At 39.1% G+C, this 20,439-nt stretch overlaps 1 protein-coding gene across 1 annotated transcript in view; it reads left to right on the forward strand.

Annotated features, from left to right (window-relative positions):
* CSMD1 (CUB and Sushi multiple domains 1) overlaps positions 1-20,439 on the forward strand; it is a 2,063,566-nt gene that overhangs the window by 1,813,298 nt on the left and 229,829 nt on the right. The window contains exon 38 of the mRNA XM_026453909.1: positions 17,372-17,490. Coding sequence (XP_026309694.1) covers positions 17,372-17,490 — 119 coding nt within the window. The remainder of the gene's footprint in view (positions 1-17,371; positions 17,491-20,439) is intronic.

The following is a 20,439-nucleotide window of genomic DNA, read 5'->3' on the forward strand; positions in this document are numbered from 1 at the left end:
AACTAGGCCCCCTTAACCATAGTACATCCACATGGGCACTGGTGGAAATTTCTCAAACAAACACCAAACACTTATATGTGAAAGATGGGCTGTAAAATAGTATTGATAGCAAAAGCAATTCCCAGAAGGCCTGGTTTAATGTATGCGATCTAGATTCTCTGTGATCTTACAGAATCCAAGTAAAAGCAAAAAGATCAGCACCTTTGCATTGTCAATATATTCTACAGCCATTTAGTCTTTGTTCACATTATTTAACTTAACTGGACATTGGAGAATTAACACAGGTGTCACTCTTGCTCTGCGTTCTCTTCTAAAGAAAACCAATGAAACCAAAACAAAACACATATCCAGATATCTTAGACTGCAACGGTGTGAACAGTGATAATATTGGTTTATCCTGGAAATTACAAAGCCTAACCTCAAGGTGTACAGGATGGATCGTACTGCTGGGCAGCAAGGTGGCAGTGGCTATTTTTGAACTCAGTATTGATCTGGCGGAAGCTGGTGGGAGGAACAACAGGATCGAACACACGGGCCCCAAGATTGGAGTGTTTCTATTTACCCCATCTGTTTTTTGATTATTTCTTCCCACATTCTCTGACAGCTTTTGGTGTAATTAAGTATTTTTATTGCCCCAGTTATCCCTACTATGGGCTTACTAGGTAAGGTTTTTTAATATTGTCATGGTCTCCTAGAGATTGGAACACACCTTTTATAGAGCAGAGCTTACCTTCAAACAGTCTTACGTCACTTGATGTATAATATGAGAACCTCAAACGGTTGGTTTTGCTGCTCCTCTGAAGTGGTTTAAGGTTTGTGTTTCCCAAGAGCAAAGCTTCAGGGACATGCATGGTGTTTCAAGCCCTCTCGTGACAGAGCCTCCGCACTGGAGGCTGGGAGAGCTCTTTCTGGGCTCCAGCTGTGCCCCCAGCCTTTCTTATAGTCCCCTGATAGAGGCCTGTGGATGGAACGGCAGACTCCCCTTGCATCTGGGTCCAGAGCCACACAAGGCCCAGGCTCCACTTGCAGCAGTTGACACATGTTAAGCAAGTGGTTCTTTTCTGGTCACATTTCCCCATTGTTTCACCGCACACATAGCATGTGGGTCTTGTCTCTTCTGGGGGACTTTGTCCTTTAGAAATGAGGTCACCAAGCCAGGCATGGTGACTTACGCTTGTAATCCAAGCACTTTGGGAGGCTGTGGTGAGTGGACTGCTTGAGCCCAGAAATTCAAGACCAGCCTGGGCAACGTGGCAAAACCTCATCTCTATAAAAACTACAAAATTAGCCAGGCACGGTGGCCTCACCTGTAGTCCTAGCTACTCAGGAAGCTGACGTGGGACAATCACTTGAGCCCAGGAGGCTGAGGCTACAGACAGCTATGATTGCACCATTGCACTCTGGCCTAGGAGACAGAGCAAGACCCTGTCAAGAGAAAAGAAAAGAAAAGAAAAAAAAGAAGACAGGAAAGAAAGAAAGAAAGAAAGAGAGAAAGAGAGAAAGAGAGAAAGAGGGAAAGAGGGAAAGAAGGAAAGAAAGAAAGGGAGGGAGGGAGGAAAAGAAAGAACGAAAGAAAAGAAGAGGAGGAGGAGGACGAGGAGGAGGGGAGGGGAGAGGAGAGGAGAGGAGAAAGGAGAGGAGAGGAGAGGCAAAAAACAAACAGACAAAAAAGGAAATGAGGTCACCTGGGTAGGTGCCACGCAGCTCCCAGATGGGTTCAAGAAAAGCTATCATTTTATAGTTTAGTATTTTTACATTGTTGAAGTGGGAGGGATGTTTTATTTTGCAGATTTCTGCATCCCAAGTGGATGGGATTTTTACATTGTTCTAATTCACGGGGTTTTACAATTTAAGGATTTGAAAACTTCTCCAGTAGGTTTTAAAATTACTCTAGAAATGTTAAGGGTCTTAGGGGTTTGAAAATTGCCCTAGTTCAAGGATAGTTACATGAATACTAAAATATTTTTTAGGTTAACCGTGAAGAAGCTTTTCTTCTTCTTGAATGCTCATTTTAAAATGAAATCTATCTATCTGTCTCCCACATAACTTTAACATAGTGATGGATTTCATCGTAACTGTGAAAACATTCACAGATGTTCACCGATAAATTACAGAGTTAAATTTAATGTGTATTCTCATTAAAGATTAATTATTAGCAGAGTGGTTCCCTCTAATTAAGAATTGCTTTCCATTTAGAGATTGCTTACAATAGAAACTATTTTGATTTTAATATATAATAATGCTTATTTAATCACATTTTTCACTTTTAGGCCTTTTTACTAAATTTGACTCTGATTATGATTCAGCTTATAAGTATTTCTGTCTTTCCAAGTTATTTCTAATTTAGCTTCTAACAAGACAGTGAAACATTCAATACCTCGTCTAATGACATCTATCCAAAATTAATATTATAAACCTAATCGGTGTGTTTGAACTCAAGCAAAAGACTGCTGCAGTTATCCTAGCTTCTTCAGCGTTAATGTATGCCACTGAATCAAAATAGCTCCAAAGTAATTCTATCTACGTAAGCTTTTTATTTCACTGCCTTTCTTAAAAGGTTACTTTTTCTCCTAATTCACATTTATTACTAGGAAACTCAGTGAAGTTAACCAAATATGTTTAGAATCCATAAGATATAATACTAAGATGTCCTGCAAAGCAAATTTAAGTTGCTCTTTCTTAAATAGTAGCCCAGCACTAGACATGGTCCAATGTGGAAGCCATACTCCCACGTCTAAAGCTCTGCTCTTAGATACAGAACCCTATGCAGAGGGAACAGGGCCTTAAACATGAAAGCCATGGCAAAGGCAACCTCAGGAAGGAAGGGAGGGAGGGAGGAAAAAAAGAAAAGGAAGGAAGGAAGGAAGGAAAAAAGGAAAGGAAGGGAGGGAGGGAGGGAGAAAAGGGAAGAAAGGAAGGAAGGAAGGAAAAAAAGGAAGGCAGGCAGGCAAGGAAGGCAGGCAGGAAGGGAGAAAAGGAAGAAAGGAAGGAAAGAAGGGAGGGAGGGAAGGAAGGAGGGAGAGATGGAGGGAGGGAGGGAGGGATGAAAGAAAGGAAAGAAGGAAGTAGAAGTAGAAAATCTTGATAGAAAAATTGCAGTATCATATTTACAATATATTCTGAATAAGGTAGGAGTTTGAATCAGTGATTTGTGGTTATGAGGAAAAAAGAGATAATTGGAAGAAAACAAATAGAACAACTCTTTCATTATTTGAATTGATGCTATTTATTTACCAGGTAGGAGTAAAACTGAGACATTGTTTCTACATTTTTAGTATAGGTGAAAGTTCAAAGTATTACTTTTCTTTAGTCAAATGATTTTTATCATTATCATCTAAACATAAATATTTTGCTATTATACCTGATTTGATTCAGACTTTTATATTTTGCAATTATTAACGTATGTAGATAATGTTGTGATATAGTACTACTATTTCAAAGGCACTGAGGTCAAAACTTATTATACATGATTAAGTCATTCTTGTATGTTTTTATATAATTGGTAGTTAGATATATGGTGAAAAAATATGTCATGAGTGAATAAAATTTCACTCAAAAATACATAAACATGTAAAAAATAAGTATATCTAGATTTTTTTAAAGTAGTAAGCTGCCTTCTCTTTAAGTATTTGATGCAACATAAAAAAGCGTGTACAATAAAACAAATATTTAACGGAAAAATTTTTAAAGGCAGCCAAACCAAAGAGAAAGATGTAAATATATTAGACACCTAGATTTTTAAAATAACTATTATTAGGCTTTACATTTAGCTTTAAATGTTCTGAAATTATCTTTTTGAAAAGAAAACACAGTAATTAAGAGAGAGAACCTCTTTCTTAGTTCTGTATTCTAAAAGGTACTTGTTGTTTGTGAGAATATAGTCTTTTAAAAATTTTTCTAGAAAATATAGAAGTGATCTTTATGTCTCAATTTTTATTGTTTGTTTTTTGAGACAGAATCTCACTCTGTGGCCCAGGCTGGAGTGCAGTGGCATGATCTCAACTCACTGCAGCTTCAACCTCTTGGCCTCAAGCAATCCTCTCACCTCAGCCTCTGGAATAGCTGGGATGGAAGGTGAATGCCACCACACTCAGATCATTTTTTGTATTCTTAATAGAGGCAGGGTTTTACCATGTTGCCCAGGCTAGTCACAAGTTCCTGAGCTTAAGCCATCTTCCCACCTCAACCTCCTAAAGTGTTGGGATCACAGGCTTGAGCCACTGTGCCCGGACTCTGTCTCAATTTTTGATATAATGTTGGGAACATAAGATGATTAACTGAATTAATTTCTGCAGGTGGCTATGCTGATGATTAAATTGGTCAATAGAATATTACTGTGAAGTCATGCTTCTTATAAATGTGCCATTAAAATACTTCCTTAATTCTTGTTTTTAGTGATTAAGTATGAGCTACATTTCATTTCCTCATCTCAACACAGGTACTTAGAAGGAAGTATCTAAATGAGGATTAAAATTCTGGAAAATGCCTATGTCCTTTGAAATAAAACATACTAAACATTTTTAGCAGGACGTTGCCATAATTGAATGTAGATAACTTGGATTAGCTCCCTATAATTACAATAATCCTTATAAGCACATTCAAATTATTAATACATGCTTTCATGGCACTTAAATATTACATTAACACTACTGAGGAGAGTTCTCAATTTGAATTTTGGTGGGCATGAATAACATCACAGGAAATGTGAGATACAGAGAAAGCAGAACTCCAATATAGCAAGTGTGTTTACAGAGATTTCATTCTGTACACTCAGAGACGAGAGCTTACTATCTCCAACAAAGGAAGCACCGTATAAACCAGCATTCACCCAATAGTGTAATGAAGTAATCTTCTTAATTACCTCATGTTAAGACACTTACTGCATGTATTTCTGTATTAATCACTCCAGAAGATCTTTTTCCACATATGTATTTCAAACAATTTTCCTAAGACCCACCTTCAGCTTCACAGTTTGGCCACAGATAATGCATTCTTGTGTCCTATTAAAATTGCTTTCATTAATGTCAATCAATGATTATTCATGTCTCTCTCATCCCTACTGTTCTCAGTGCACCAAGGACCATGGAAGTATCCAAAACAGTGTAAATTCTGGCTTCTGTCTTACATCACAGAGATTTCCAGAGCCTCTTCTGGGAATGTAAAGTCACTTCTACAATATTATTTTAGGCATTCAATATTTATTTGTGTGTTGACTGTAACACAAAAAACTAATAACAGATTAAAACTTTACTTCTACTGGTGATATTTTGGCCTTTTAACAATTACTCAATGTAAGGGACAGGTCCAAAATAAATTACCTATTGTGGGATCTATCCAGCAGCCCACAGTGCAACGGGGCTCTCTCTTTGTTCCCAGGCAGATGGGCAGGTCGAGAAATAATAGACACACACAAGATAGTGAAAGCTGGGTCCAGGAGGGTCATCACCTTCTGGTCCCACAGTGCCGCCCATGCACTGGATATACCAACATTTATTATTAAGTTTAGTGAGGGCGAGGGTAGGTTAGTGGGGGATTTAGGGTCATTTGATTATGAGGTGAGATGGTCACATGAGGATGAAGTAATTCTTTAACATAACATCTGTATGCAGAAGTACAGTATACAGAGATAAGAATTTACAAGATAGTGTGTGCATCAGTAATTTCTAGCAGAGCCTTAAAACAGAAACACAGTCTTTCCATAACCTATGATTAGCAAGATATTAATCAGCAGTAACAGCTGCAGCAAAAGCTGGTCACAAACAATCTTTAGAAACAGGACGTGAAGCTAGACAACCAGTTACACCAGAAATTCTCAGAAGGGAGTATTCCTTAACCCTAAAGAGGCCTAGAAGAGCCGTGGCAAGAGAAGGCATTTATAGCCCTATCTTATCCATATGGACAGGCGTCCCTCATGCATCCGTTTATAGGCTCTCCACAAGGGTCGCATTCCATTCCCAGAGCTATGAACATCTGCTTTTCTGGGATAGGAATCTTGGTGATGTGAAACCTCCCTGACTGCACGTCTGTTCACAGGCTGTCTGCAGGGGGAAGCACAGCATGCACTGTTGGCTCATTCTGGCAGTCCAACCTGGCATTGTCTTTACACAATCCTGCATGCAATTTTGTATTTACAATAATCAGGAGCATTTCCTCTTGTATGCCATAGCGATAGTTTCAGGGGTCTCCCTACAATTACCTAATCACATGATGCTTCAGTTGACGTCCTTCCTAAATAAAGTGATTGAAATAAAGTTGTCCTCGGCAAGTCTTTGGAGTTTCCATTGTAATGTATTTGACAAGGCAGGGGCAGGGGTGGACTTATCCTACAATCACTTCTCGGGACAGCCGCTTACGATTCCCTCAATTATTTAAGAGGTAGGTCCTATGAGTAACGTCATGTACTTACAAGCTGAACTCCTGGTTATTGCTTCAGAAAATTATCAATCATGAAACAAATTTTGCTGCTTCTCACTCTACTGTTATTTTAGAATGTTACCCATGTGGGAAAGGGTTTCATTGGAAATTGACAACTGCCATTGTGTGCATCTGCCCTTGTGCCTCATGGGAGACGATGTTTGGTTTGTTTTCCATTAGGAATGACCTTTGCAGAGCGCAGGTGGGCCTTCCTCCCATCTCCCCTGAGGGTGATCCTTTCTCCATTCCCCTTCCCATAAGTGTCCTGTAGGTTCCCTATGTGCACCACCGATTATGCACACTCCACTCACATGTCCTGCTCTGCCCTCTTGACCCTGTAAGTAGAGTCACAACCAGACAACAAGATCAATGTGGTCTCTGCTAATATCAAATTTACATTCTTGAGGTGGGGGCACAATTAGAAAGAAAATACCTAAATCTGGTTGTAGGTTATAAGCACCTTGAAGCAAATTGGCAGGGTTCTGAGGTGCAGATGACAGCAGAACCTCAGATTAAAAGTATCCCTGGAAAGAAAATGAGCAGTAGTCAGCCATAAATCACTTAGAAAAAAATGCTGTAATTGAAATAAAATATCAATACAGAGACCCCAGGTGAAAAGAACCTAGCACATGTGTGAAACAAAAGGAAGGCTGTGAGCAATCAGAAAAGGAAGAAAAAGAAGAAAAGGAAAGAAACAAGGTTGAAAAGAGGGGGCAAGAGCCACAGTGTGCAATACGTTCTAGCCCAGGATTTATTCTAAGAGTAATTGGAAGTCATTGACTCTACATAGTTCTGAGACAGGCAAGGACTCGCTTTACTGCATAAGGCAACTCTTAGGATTTTGTAGATCCTTAAGTTTTTGAGTAAGTTTACTTTCATTAAATATAATATCATTTAGGTAGGTCTAGCCTTTGGAAACAGAAGCATGCTACAGAAAGGAAAACTGTTGAGTCACAGTGGATTTCTGAGCCAAAATATAGAGACATTGGATGCAAAATATTTAGCAAGTATTAAACTGGCATTATCTGAGCACTCATATATCCTCTCTTCCCAAATAATAGGTAAATCTAAAAGGATGATACTACAGAGAATATATTTCAATAGAGACCTAGATACAGAAGTATACTGTCTCATTGACAAGTGGTGCTCACTTGAAAATTATGATTATTCTGCTTTTTAAAATCATTCCTTTGGTTTCGGGATACGAAGCTGGTTACTAGCTTTAGAATTCATGATGTTATTCTACCAAATTTATCCCTTGGATGTTAAAACTTGAAAGAATTCTCTATTCTACTGCAGGTCTTGCAAATTTTTCGTGGTAAGTAACCAGGGAATAAAGACTCTAGAAATGGAATAAGTAATGACTAGTGGCTCTGTGACTTAGCCAATCACCAACTAATCATTTATGAAAACTTCAGTCCCGTCATACTTTTGATCAAGGCTGTAGACACAGGGGAGTGGACTTTAGACATGTAAGTGGTATTGAGATGGTTGGTGAGTAAAGTTGTTAGTGTTAAAAAGTGAAATAGTACTTGAAGTGGAAATCAGGCTGGGATGTTTGGAGTCCCTCCACTCTCCTTTGCCAGGTTGTCAATTCTTTACGTCCTGTTGAGTAAGTAAAAATGAAGTAAAAACTTTCTTTCCCAGAGGGCTTCAATCACAGTTCACCAGGAAGTTATAAGAGATCTGTAATTGGCATTTAAGCCTTTTAAAAACTACCTTGTTAGGGCACTTGTTTATTTCTCATTTTAAAATATCTGTTCCCCCAAATCTTGTCATTCTCATGAACTGTAGTCATAAATTTCAAGTGATCTTTCTGTCCTTGACTTTTTTCAACACACCACCAAGCTCAGATTTATTCCAGAATGACACTTTGATCAGATCATTAATTATAGCCTGCTAAAAATCCTTCAGTGGTTCAACATTGTGTACCCTCTTTATTCTGACATTTCTAAATCACGTGGCAACTAGTTCATCACCCAAGTGTGTTGACTCGTTTGTTTTCATTTCATTTAATTATTAGGTAATAATGTCCAATCAGTGGGAAAATGCTTTAAAGAAATCAGGGATAGGTTCTGTGATCATATCTTGTTTTCGATAGTCCGTTTTAAAGAAAAACTTACATAGTTCACTATTTTAATGTGTGAACAATTTTTGATCTTCACACATTTATGAACTGCTTAGTATTTCCTTTAGTTGTGCATGATGCATGAATTCATTGAAAATTAAATTCCCCATGGCCATTCAAGATCTTGGAGACAGTCACCAATCTTTAGGAGCTCAAAAAGAGTGAGAGAGCTGTAAACAAAAGACTGAAAATGCAGTATAGTCTGTGCTATGGGAGGGTAAAACACAAATTAGAGGTGCTGTTAGAAATAAAGCTCGGACCAGGTGTGGTGGCTCACGCCTGTAATCCCAGCACTTTGGGAGGCCAAGGCAGGCGGATCACGAGGTCAGGAGATCGAGACCATCCTGGCTAACATGGTGAAATCCTGTCTCTACTAAAAATTCAGAAAACTAGCCCGGCGTGGTGGCGGCGCCTGTAAGTCCCAGCTACTTGGGAGGCGGAGGCAGGAGAATGGCGGGAACCCGGGAGGCGGAGCTTGCAGTGAGCCAAGATGGCGCCGCTCAATCCAGCCTGGGCGGCAGAGCGAGACTCCGTCTCAAAAAACAACAACAACAAAATCGAGCACTCAAACAAAGGATTTCTCAGCAAAGCACATTTACTTTTGCACAGGAGGGTGCTTCTAGCAGGGCTGGCTGCCACGAGAGCACCCCAAACAAAGGAGAATCAGATGCCAGGCGCGGTGGCTCAAGCCTGTAATCCCAGCACTTTGGGAGGCCGAGACGGGCGGATCACGAGGTCAGGAGAGCGAGACCATCCTGGCTAACACGGTGAAACCCCGTCTCTACTAAAAAATACAAAAATGTAGCCAGGCGAGATGGCGGGCGCCTGTAGTCCCAGCTACTCGGGAGGCTGAGGCAGGAGAATGGCATGAACCCGGGAGGTGGAGCTTGCTGTGAGCTGAGATCAGGCCACTGCACTCCAGGCCGGGCAGCAGAGCGAGACTCCCTCTCAAAAAAACAAACAAACAAACAAACAAACAAAAATAAAGAATCAAAACTTTTATTCCTAACGCGACCCCTGCACCCGTCCTTTCCCCGTTGGCTGGGGTCGGACCGCAAAATTTAAGCTAGACTCAACTGGCTAAAGATTTAAACTTTCTTAGATGAGGTGGGCGTGTGATGGGAGACAGGAGAGAGGAGGAAGGGGTCATCCACACAGGACTGGAGAGCCAGCCCATTCTCAAATAAGGAAAGGCATGTAAGCTGGGGCTGAGACATTTCTGGGCATGTAGCCAGAAAGAAGAGAAGGAGAAGAAAGTGGGGGGTACTTGGAATTAGAGAATAAGAAGCTGAGCAGGCGGTTTGAAAAGAAACCGTGACATATCTCACAGGTGACTTGTCCAAACTTGTGCTATATTTCTAGCTCTAGACTCAGTGGGCTCCCCAGTCCTTTGCATTGTGATAAAAATATAAATAACATGACATCGTGTTAGCTATTGTTAAGTGTACAATTCGGTAGTTTTAAGTATACACACTTTGTTTTGTAGCCAATCTCTACAATGTTCACATCTGGCAAAACTCTACACTCATTAAACACTAATTCTGTCTATCTGCTACCCCTAGCCCTAAGCAATCACATTTTCCTATGATTTCGACTACTAGAGATAGTTTATATGAGTGGAATCATACAATATTTGTCTTTTTTGTGACTGGCTTATTTCACTTAGCAGCAGAACGTAGACTTTTCACTCCATTGTTTTCTTTTTCATGTTTAATGTAGTCACGTTTGTATATTTTTGCTTTTGTTGCCTATAACTGTGGTCTCATATCAAAAAATCATTGCCAAATCCAAAGTCCTGAAACTTTTCCCCTGTGGTTCCTCCTAGCATGTCAACTTGGCTGTACTGTTTGGGGTGGAGTCCATAATTCACTGAGGTTCATGATTCCTATCCATGTGTAATAGACAGGCTATGTCATTTCCTGGTTTGTGACCTTGAATACATTACTTACCATCTGCCCATGAAAGAGGAGACTGATCCAGGTTGTTGGTGGGTGGTGCGCAGACCAAAATAGTCCTGTGACCAGAGACATTTTGCAAACCATGTATTAAATAAACTTAATGAGAGTTCATCACTGCAGAGTTTCTCTGCACCAGTAAAATGCTAATATAATTTGTGAACCCCTGAGAGAGAGAGAGAACATTTTACTTGCCCCAAAGGTATTTTGTCACTTCTCTTCGCACCAGACACACACTCCTTTGTGCTTTGAAGAGACTGTAGGATGTAACAAGTGAAAATAATAGAAATAGCTTTTATGATATATGTCAAAGCTGCCAACAGTTTACAGATGAGACAAAATCTTTTTACCTCTACAAACAATCTAAACTTCCCAGATGATAAATTAAACAGTAGTTTATTTTCTCTCTTAAGGTACTATGTTATTAATGACGTTTTCCGTATGGATTTTTTTTTTTTTTTTTTTTGTGATGAAGACTTACTGACTCCTTACACACTGTGGCATAGAAGTCTGGGTGCAGAGGTACACATTTATAGTTGTCTATAATCACAGCATTTGACATTTACTTCATCCATTGTCAGGCTCACGTGATGTCTTCTTGGGCGACTTGGTTTCTTTCTTCACCCATGTTCCAGCACATTATCTCAACTTTAATGCAATTTTTCCAGTTCAGAGTTTATAAAAATAATCAGCAACACCTCTGTGTTAGAGTGTACCGTACCTACATGCATCTAGAAAAGGAGGAATTTTCATCTGCATGTTGTGTACCAAAGAATAATTATTTAGTTAATTACAATAAACACTACAGCCAATGAGTTGTTCTCTTTTCAAAATTAGAGAATAACCACTTATGTTCCACATAGTGTTTGTGTTCTACCTGGGTATTGAATACTCAGGTATCTGTACGTGCCTGTATTTTGATTTCTTGACCCTGTTTCATGCTACTCCTCTATTAATCTCTTTACATGGATCTGCTTCCTTCACTCTCTGTTTATCAACTTTTTTGTTTTGAACTCTCTAGTCTGAAATGTCTTTTTTTTTTTTTTTTCTAATTGTGATGTTTGAAAACTTTACACTCTGCCAGTCATGCAAATTGAGAAAAATTGCCCAAGGTCATTTCAGTTTGTAATATCTACAAAAGTCCCATTTGTCCTGTTCTAAGTATTTGATTAAAATTGCATGTTTATCATGTGTTCTAAAATCATTTTCATTTGGAAGATTTAAGCAAACTCTTCTCAGAATTTTGCCTGATGGATTTAGAAAAATGTCTACAATAAATTCCAGGGACCTGATGAGGCTTATTGTTATATTCTGATTCTTAATGCTCACATTTTATGATCAGTGGTAGGTGAAGCTATTAAACTATTTTTGGTCAAATTAGGACATTCATCTTCTTAATGGCTGTGTTTTATATTCTTTGCTTTCATAGGCTATATTCGTGGGGTTTAAAAACTTCTTTTGCTACATTCTACATCTAATTGCAACTTTATTTAGAAGCATATTTGTAAATGTCCAAATTTTAATATTGGAATTGAACACAAAAGGTATCCATGGATAATATTATGTAAAACACTACAGTACCTAAGACTTACCTCCTTTCCCACTGCCTGTGTTTTGTTCTTTTTTGTTTAAGCGTTTCTAAATGTTTAGATTGCACAAGAATTACCTTTATGTTGTCTTCACATTTAATCAGGGGACCTGGGGATTCAGAGTCATGTATTAGGTTGGCATAAAAATAATTGTAGTTTTTGCCATTAAAAGTGATAGGGAACCTAATAGTTTGTGAACCACCTTCCCCTTCCCTCCCCACCACCGCCCCCCCGAGGTGGAGTCTTGCTCTGCCACCCAGGCTGGAGTGCAGTGGTGCGATCTTGGCTCACTCCAACCTCCACCTCCTGGGTTTAAGCAATTCTCCTGCCTCAGCCTCCCAAGTAGCTGGGATTGCATGCACGCGCCACCATGCCTGGCTAATTTTTGTAATCTTAGTAGAGATGGGATTTCACCATTTTGGCCAGGCTGCTCTGGAACTTTTGACTTTGTGATCCACCCATGTTGGCCTCCCAAAATGCTGGAATTATAGACGTGAGCCACCGTGCCTGGCTCTGTGAACCACCTTTTAAAGAGACATTGCCTTTTCCCATATGATATATTATCATTTATGGTATAAAGCATATGTATGCTATGATTTGAAAGAAGTAGAAATTATTTCTCTTGAAAATTTTGCTAAACAATGTGACAGCTTACTTTTTCCCAGATATCTCTGCTTCTGGAAAATTAATCTAGAATTTTCCTATCATAGTTATGTTTTATGACTTCTTTCTAGTCTGCCTTAAGAATAATTCTTTTTATTTGTATATGTCTTACTAGATACCTATCTTTTGTGTCTAAATAAATAGCTTATAAATGTGCATTTCTATAGGTTTGCCCGTTATTTATATGATACTGCTACCTCTGGCTTGACAATGTGAGAGATCAGTTTCAATCAATGTAAACGTCTTTCTTCTAAAATGCTTCAGGAAAGGGAGACTTGTTGATTAGCATCCTCTTTTCATTTTTATGTTTTATTTTATTTTTTTGAGATGGAGTCTCACTCTGTTGCCCAGGCTGGAGTGCAGTGGTGCGACCTTCGTTCACTGCAACCTCTGCTTCCCGGGTTCAAGTGATTCTCCTGCCTCAGCCTCCGAAGTAGGTGGGATTACAGGCACACACCACCACGCCCAGCTACTTTTTGCATTTTTAGTAGAGACGGGGTTTCAGGGCCATGTTGGCCAGGCTGGTCCTGAGCACCTGACCTCAGGTGATCTGCCTGCCCCAGCCTCCCAAAGTGCCGGGATTATAGGCATGAGCTACCGTGCCCGGCCTAACAAAGATGATATGATAAGAAGTATCGTACATAATTCTTTTTAAAATTCTTTTTTTTTAAACTACATAATTCTTTCTAAAAATCTAAAAAGAGAATTATGTATGCATGTATGGTCTCAAGCTTACCTTCTATACAGTTCATATTTATTACCAAGCACCACCCTGCCTACTTTCTATCATATCATCTTTGTTTCACATTTTGACTAATACAGGGAATAAATATAAATAGTCTAATTTTTTTCTGTACCAAAAATTCATCAGTAGATGACCTTCTGTCCCCTAAAGGTCAGAAGGTTCACAGCCTTGTCTTCTATGTTACTGTCTACATTCCCCCACCTCCTTTCTGGTTTTTCTGTTTCGGATCCATTCTGTAGTTGGTTGATTTCTCTCTCAAAAGCTTTCACCCCATTCCTAAAAAGCTCAGGGCTCTCCTGTGCTCCACTCTTGCCCTATTTTAACATCCCCACCTCTGCCTGTCTGTCAAGCCCAGCTGTTTTCTGCCCCTGCATCTGACACACCTTTACCGACATGAAAATGTCTGCAGTGTTTCCCCCCGATCCATGACAAAAAAATACTGTTCTCTCAGCACTTTGGGGAGGCCGAGGCGGGCAGATCACCAGGTCAGGAGATCAAGACCATCCTGGCTAACATGGTGAAATCCCGTCTGTACTAAAAACACACACACACACACACACAAAATTATCTGGGCGTGGTGGCGGGTACCTGTAGTCCCAGCCACTGGCTGGAGAGGCTGAGGCAGGAGAATGGCGTGAGCCCGGGAGGCGGAGCTTGCACTGCGCGGAGATTGCACCACTCACTGGAGCCTGAGTGGCAGAGCGAGACTCCGCCTCAAAAATAAATAAAAAAATTAAAAAACACTGTTCTCACGGTGACTTGAATTACTCCTAGTTGCAGGCGAATTAGTGCATCTTTATGAGCGAAATGCAGCGTATGGGAAGGCTCTGATCATATCAATCACTTATACACTTTGTCCCTCCGTTTGTGGATGGATATAATAGCAGCTTTAAATACTATTGCTAAAAAATATTCTTACACATACCAGGTATTTATCTCTTTGCACTCTTAGCTTCTAACATATACTGGATGTATAGTGACACTGGTGAAGGGAGAAGAAAAGTTTTTTTTTACATTTCAAATATTGTGCTCTGCATAAAACTGCTTCCTGAGTCTGGCCGTATTAAACACTGGTCAAAATGGTATTTTTTGTGTTTTTATTTTATTCATTTATTTATAATTATACATTAATTATAATTCCTGAATGGCCAGATGTAAATGCACATTTTTTTTTTCCAGAGGATCAATGGAATAGAATTCAAGAAAGGAAAAAATGACAATAAATCAATACATAATAACTGCATATAAATCAACATATAATAAATAAAAACACATCATATAGGTAAAACATGCAAGTTTAGTAACTGGACTTTAATATGAATTGTAATGTTTCACTTTTCATTTCAAAATATTTTTTCTTTATATTTGGAAACTGTTTCCGTAATCGATATTCTTCCTTCTGTGTCACACCTGGTGTGTCCTTGAAGTATCTCAGAATGATGATGACTTAGTATCACCCTCAAGTAGATTTTTAGTATTCTGTACTGTAGTTAGAAATATAGCTAGTATTTTTAAGTACACATTTTTTCAGGGGGAAATAAAAAACTCAGAGATGAATGGTAGATGACCTTGCTAATATGTGGTAGCAAGGAAAGGATGGGATTTAAATGTAGTGATCTATATTCTAAAGTTAAAACAAAAGATTTTAGACTTACATTAGTAAAACAAGTTAAAGGCCTACGTGATTTTATATATTTTTTCATATTTAGCAGTTTTATCTTCTATGTAAAGCCCCAGTGGTTTAAAAATCTGTGGTAGGAATAAAATACATTACTGCTTAATGCTTATGGTATTTTATACTTTTAAAAATACAGCCATTTAAGGAAAAATCCATTTCAACTTAGAAAAAGTTCGTGGCACTCCTCATACCTACTCATTCCATACAGAATCATTGGGTTCTGTGGCTTGCCATTACTCAGCTAGTTTATGTACCAGTGCTTTCCCTTCTGACCTGAATTCCATAGCATGGGATTCTCAAATGAACAATCCCAGTACTGTAAAATGAAGACACTTCTCTGTCTCCATTTCACCCTCTCAGATTTGGAGAAACACTTGGCAAGCTGGTGAAGGATTTGGGATGGTGTTGCCTCCAACTCAGCAGGTCTGGGGTCGCCACCGATGGACGTATCTCTTAGAGGCTCCAACATCAAGGCAGTAGAGGAAATGCACTGTTAGCTCACCACGCACGAGATATCAGGTTCATATACACAGACACACCAACCTGTGCAACTCTGCAGCCAGGAGGACTTTGCTTTGCCTTTTGTTTAATATTAGACATAAGGAGCCTGTCTATGAGGGTCTGGTGGGGATCGGAGTTAGTATAATGCGTCTGGCACGGTGACGGCCATGCAGGGATGACCCAGGATTTCCCTTGGCCTGGGTGCTGACTCTGTAGCTATGACCCAGAGCTGCTTCCTGAGTGGACACTGCATGAGTCACACTGGGTCTCGTGCTTGGTGGTCGCTGGTTTTGAAGTTCTTAATCACTTCATCTTTGCACTTGTGCTGCCTTTTTTTTTTTTTTTTTTTTTTTCCTCAAAGTGAAGTCTGGTGAGACACGGAGCAGGCATGGAGCAGAGAAAACCGACTGGCCTCAGGGCAGAGCCCTGTGTGGCGACCAGCCCCATGGGCAGTGCAGGCAGCTGCATCCTCGCTGTGCTTGGGGACCACTAGCATGTGGCTGCCCCTGCGTGGACCTGTTCTCCTGCTGTTTTTTTTTTTTTTTTTTTTTTTTTTTTTGCTTCTGATTAACTAAAGTCCTACTCACCGCCTCCACCCCAGCTTCCTTTCTGAGAATCCCAGTCAATTAAGTAATCTGATAAGTTAACTCCTGTTGGTGTGAAGTACAAGAACTCAAATATGAATCCAGGGCCACATAAAGAATGTGAAGCCGGCCTACCTAGAGAAGCCCTTCTCCACTATTTCTTCATGATGTGTTAGAATGAATAATGGAATAAATTGTTCATATTCAACAAGTCCTTAGCACCATTTCAAATGCATTTTTAAATTAAATGAATTAATATATTCATCAACATCCAATGCTGTACACTTTAGATCCTCAGAACTTGCTCATCTCACAATGGAAAGATCGTACCTTTTGATAAACCAAAATCAATTTTTGATTCTACAAAATACGATGTCTGCATATCTTGTTTATTCTTATGATAAGGATTTATACAGAGAGGTTTCAGTGTTTTAGAGTTAGTTTATCTGATACTTTAGGCTGAGTTCCAATACTATATGATGCCTTTAAAAAATCTGTGAGTGTCTTAATTGAATGCAACTCATCTAGGAAAGTGCAGGATTACAGCTTTAGGTTCTGTAAATATTGTTTCTGTTTAATGAAGAACAGACTGTTCATGAGATCCTTTTTGTTATCTTTAAGAGAAAGAGAGAGAGATTGAATATAAAATATTTTTTCTCATTTTTTTTTTGTAGAAGAACAGAATTCCCAGATTCACATATAAGTTTTTTTTTGTATATATAAAGACTGCTAAGTATGCTTGAAAAACAAAAGTAAGAGGACACTATCCTTGAGTTTTACATACCATAAAAACACAATTTTTGAAGAGACTTTCTACAATATGTATATATTGAAGTTGGGATATTTCATACTCAATGTGGAAGTAACAAATTTTGTTATTTAAATCAAAGCCCTGATTCACTGTGTAATAAAAATGAGATAATTTAATTTTTAAGAATTAACTCATAGCTCTGATTTAAAGGTACTCAAAGTCTTCTTGGTAGAATAACAAGAGAAAGAATTAAAGTCTTTGTTCATTTCTACAGGAGAGCAATAGAAAGAAACTTTGGTTATTCAAATGGTAAGAATGTTGTTTACATCATATAACTTCTAGCATTTTTCTTTGTATTTCTAGCTGTCGGTCTCGCTGCATGCCAAGAACCAGCCCTCCCCAGCAACAGCATCAAAATCGGAGATCGGTACATGGTGAACGACGTGCTCTCCTTCCAGTGCGAGCCCGGGTACACCCTGCAGGTATCCTCCTTCTCAGTGCTCAGGATTAACACACATATGGTCATCTTTGTGCAGCTCTCTTAAAGCCAAAGCCCTCACTTTGTACCCAGAAAGCGGATTTGGTTTTCCTCACTTAGCTTGTGAATCATACTATTCATATTAAATTATGCATGTTGGTCATCTTCATCACCGTTTGGAACCAGCTTTTAAGTGATAAAGTACTCTTTCAAAGCGAAGCATTCGATTTTTCACAATTATTTTATTTCACAATGTATGTGTTCCCAATAACTATGCACAGAGCATTCTAGGGGCAAAGTGTCAACACCGTCTCTTTGAAAATCCTCTCCTGGCAGCCAGTAACTGAATCCGCTTCTGAATGTGCGTGTCCTACTCGGCAAACTGTTCTCATCGTTCAGTATAAGTCATCATTAATGCCCACTTTGGGCTAAGTAGTTAAGTCATCAAAATAAAATATTTAAATAAGTTTTAAAAACCATTAAGTAGAAGTTTTTAAATGAACTTTTACTATCATCTATATAAAGAGATTTGTTTGTTAGTTGGTTTTTTTGTTTGAGAGGGAGTCTCGCTCTGTTGCCAAGGCTGGAGTGCAGTGGCATAATTCCCAGGTTCAAACTATTCTCCCGGTTCAAACTATTGCCTCCCAGGTTCAAACTATTCTCCTGCCTCAGCCTCCCAAGTAGCTGGAATTACAGGCACCTGCCACCACACCCGGCTGATTTTTGTATTTTTAGTGGAGATGGGGTTTCACTATGTTGGCCAGACTGGTCTTAAACTCCTGACCTCAGGTGATCCACCTGCCTTGGCCTCCCAAAGTGCTGGGATTACAGGTGTGAGCCACCATACCCAGTCAAGAGTTTTTTATATAAAAATTTTGATGAATGATTTATAATCTATATGTATGGCAAGATTAATCTTTTTTCTCTTATTATTTATTATTAATATTTTCTAGTTTAACCATGAGTAATGAGTAAGCCTACTCTCAGAATAGTTTCTGTCACTTGTCATAATTATTATATAATTCTCCCTGCCAGCAATAAAAATTGATAACCAAAACATGTATATTCTAAAGTCAGGAGAAATATATGTCGATTGACATTCCAGCTCTTCAGTTAATTCAGGTAATAGAATATTTTAGCTGTCTGTTTATAATGACACTGAAACTGATAGGTTTTAAAGGAAAATTGTTTAGCCGTGTTCTTATATGCAGATTTGTAACACTACAGCAGTGAAATAACACCATTGCATGGAATTCAATTTCTGCACATACATTGGGGTAAATATTGTGTAGCGCTGAATCAAGTTAAGAGCAAGAACAGCGGCTGGCAAATACTGAATACTAAAGGGATGCATTACCAAGTGCTTTATATACAAAATCTCACTACTCTTGACCAACCGTGGGACATGGGTACCACGTGATGTGTGCTTTCAGCTTAGAGAAAATATCGGTGAAATAACTGGCACACTTTAGTAAAGGAAAACTATTATTGCTGTTATTAGAAACCAATATCAATGTATAAATCCACCTTCCTAAGAACAAACCTACAACTTACATTATAACGCCACCTTGTTGGGTGCCACAATAATTGTAACTCCGCAAAAAGACGGGTGGCAGAACGAGAGTCTCTGTAGCAGAAACTGTAGTGAGTAGGCACTCCTGAAAGTTGAGCTACGTCAATGAGTTTGTAACCAAACACACTCAGGCTATTCAGGCTGAATCTTTAAGACACAACATTTCTGATCCACATGATATGATAGAAAGAATTATCCTAGGCCAGGTGCAGTGGCTCACACCTGTCATCCCAGCACTTTGGGATTCCAAAGTCCAAGGATCACTTGAATCCAGGAGTTTGAAACCAGCCTGTGCAAGACAGCAAGACACCACCTCTACAACAAATACAAAAATGAGCTGGGCATGGTGGCACATTCCTGTAGTCACAATTACTTGGGAGGCTGAGGTGGGAGGATCACTTGAAACAGGAGGCGGAGGTTGCAGTGAGCTGAGATTGCACCACTGCATTCCAGCCTGCGTGACAGAGCAAGACCCCGTCTCAAAAAAAAAGAAAAAAAAAGAATTGTCTTTCATATCCCAAGGGTCTCATTTAGAGGAACACCTCAGTCTATACTGACATGCTGTTTTTGTGCCTTGTTTGGGGCTTGCTTTATAATGGCCTGAAATCAGGTAAATAGCATGTTTCCTCTATTCTCCCTCAAATTCCCACACTTTAATATTTGCGCTTGCTCATGGATGTTCATCTTCTTTCTACCCGATGGTGAGACTTTGTGTTCTTTTACAAGTGATATTATGATGGCTCTCAGAGAAGAAACTAGAAATAATTCTTTACTAGAGAAATTTCTTATAATGGATTATTGAATATGCTGCTTAGGGACACAGGCCTGTGGATGCACTTCTGCACAGTCCAACAGACCGTTTATTAGCTCTGTTTTTCAAGTGCAAACTAAGCTGTGTTTCTTTGCTTTGGTACAAACAATGCCAGGCTTTGAGTTTGCAAGCTGCTGTTTGCCATTCACATGAGCAAAAAAGGATTCTGGATTTTTTTTTTTAATTGCTAACAACTGACAATTTTACTAACACATTAATATATTTGGAACAACAGATGCTTCAATTACATATTAGTCATGAAAAGCATTGTTCCTGGCATAGTTCACATGTGAGTGTCTATAAATATATATGCCTTTCGAGATTCAGGGGCCTGCCGTGACATCACATGCTGAAAGTAAATGCTGAATATTGAATGATGAATGACTTCCATCTTCTCTCAACTTGTTTTCATGGTCTTTTAAAGCATAAAAAAGAAAATTCCCATTGGGGTAAAAGCTAGTAAATAAATGCACAGGGTTCTCTCTTGTTTTGATTTATTAGAAAACTTGTAGCTAGAATCACTCATCTGAAATGTTTATACCAAAATCAATAGCAGAATATTACCTAGA

Source organism: Piliocolobus tephrosceles, chromosome 7, assembly GCF_002776525.5.
Source record: "Piliocolobus tephrosceles isolate RC106 chromosome 7, ASM277652v3, whole genome shotgun sequence".
NCBI classification, from domain to species: domain Eukaryota; kingdom Metazoa; phylum Chordata; class Mammalia; order Primates; family Cercopithecidae; genus Piliocolobus; species Piliocolobus tephrosceles.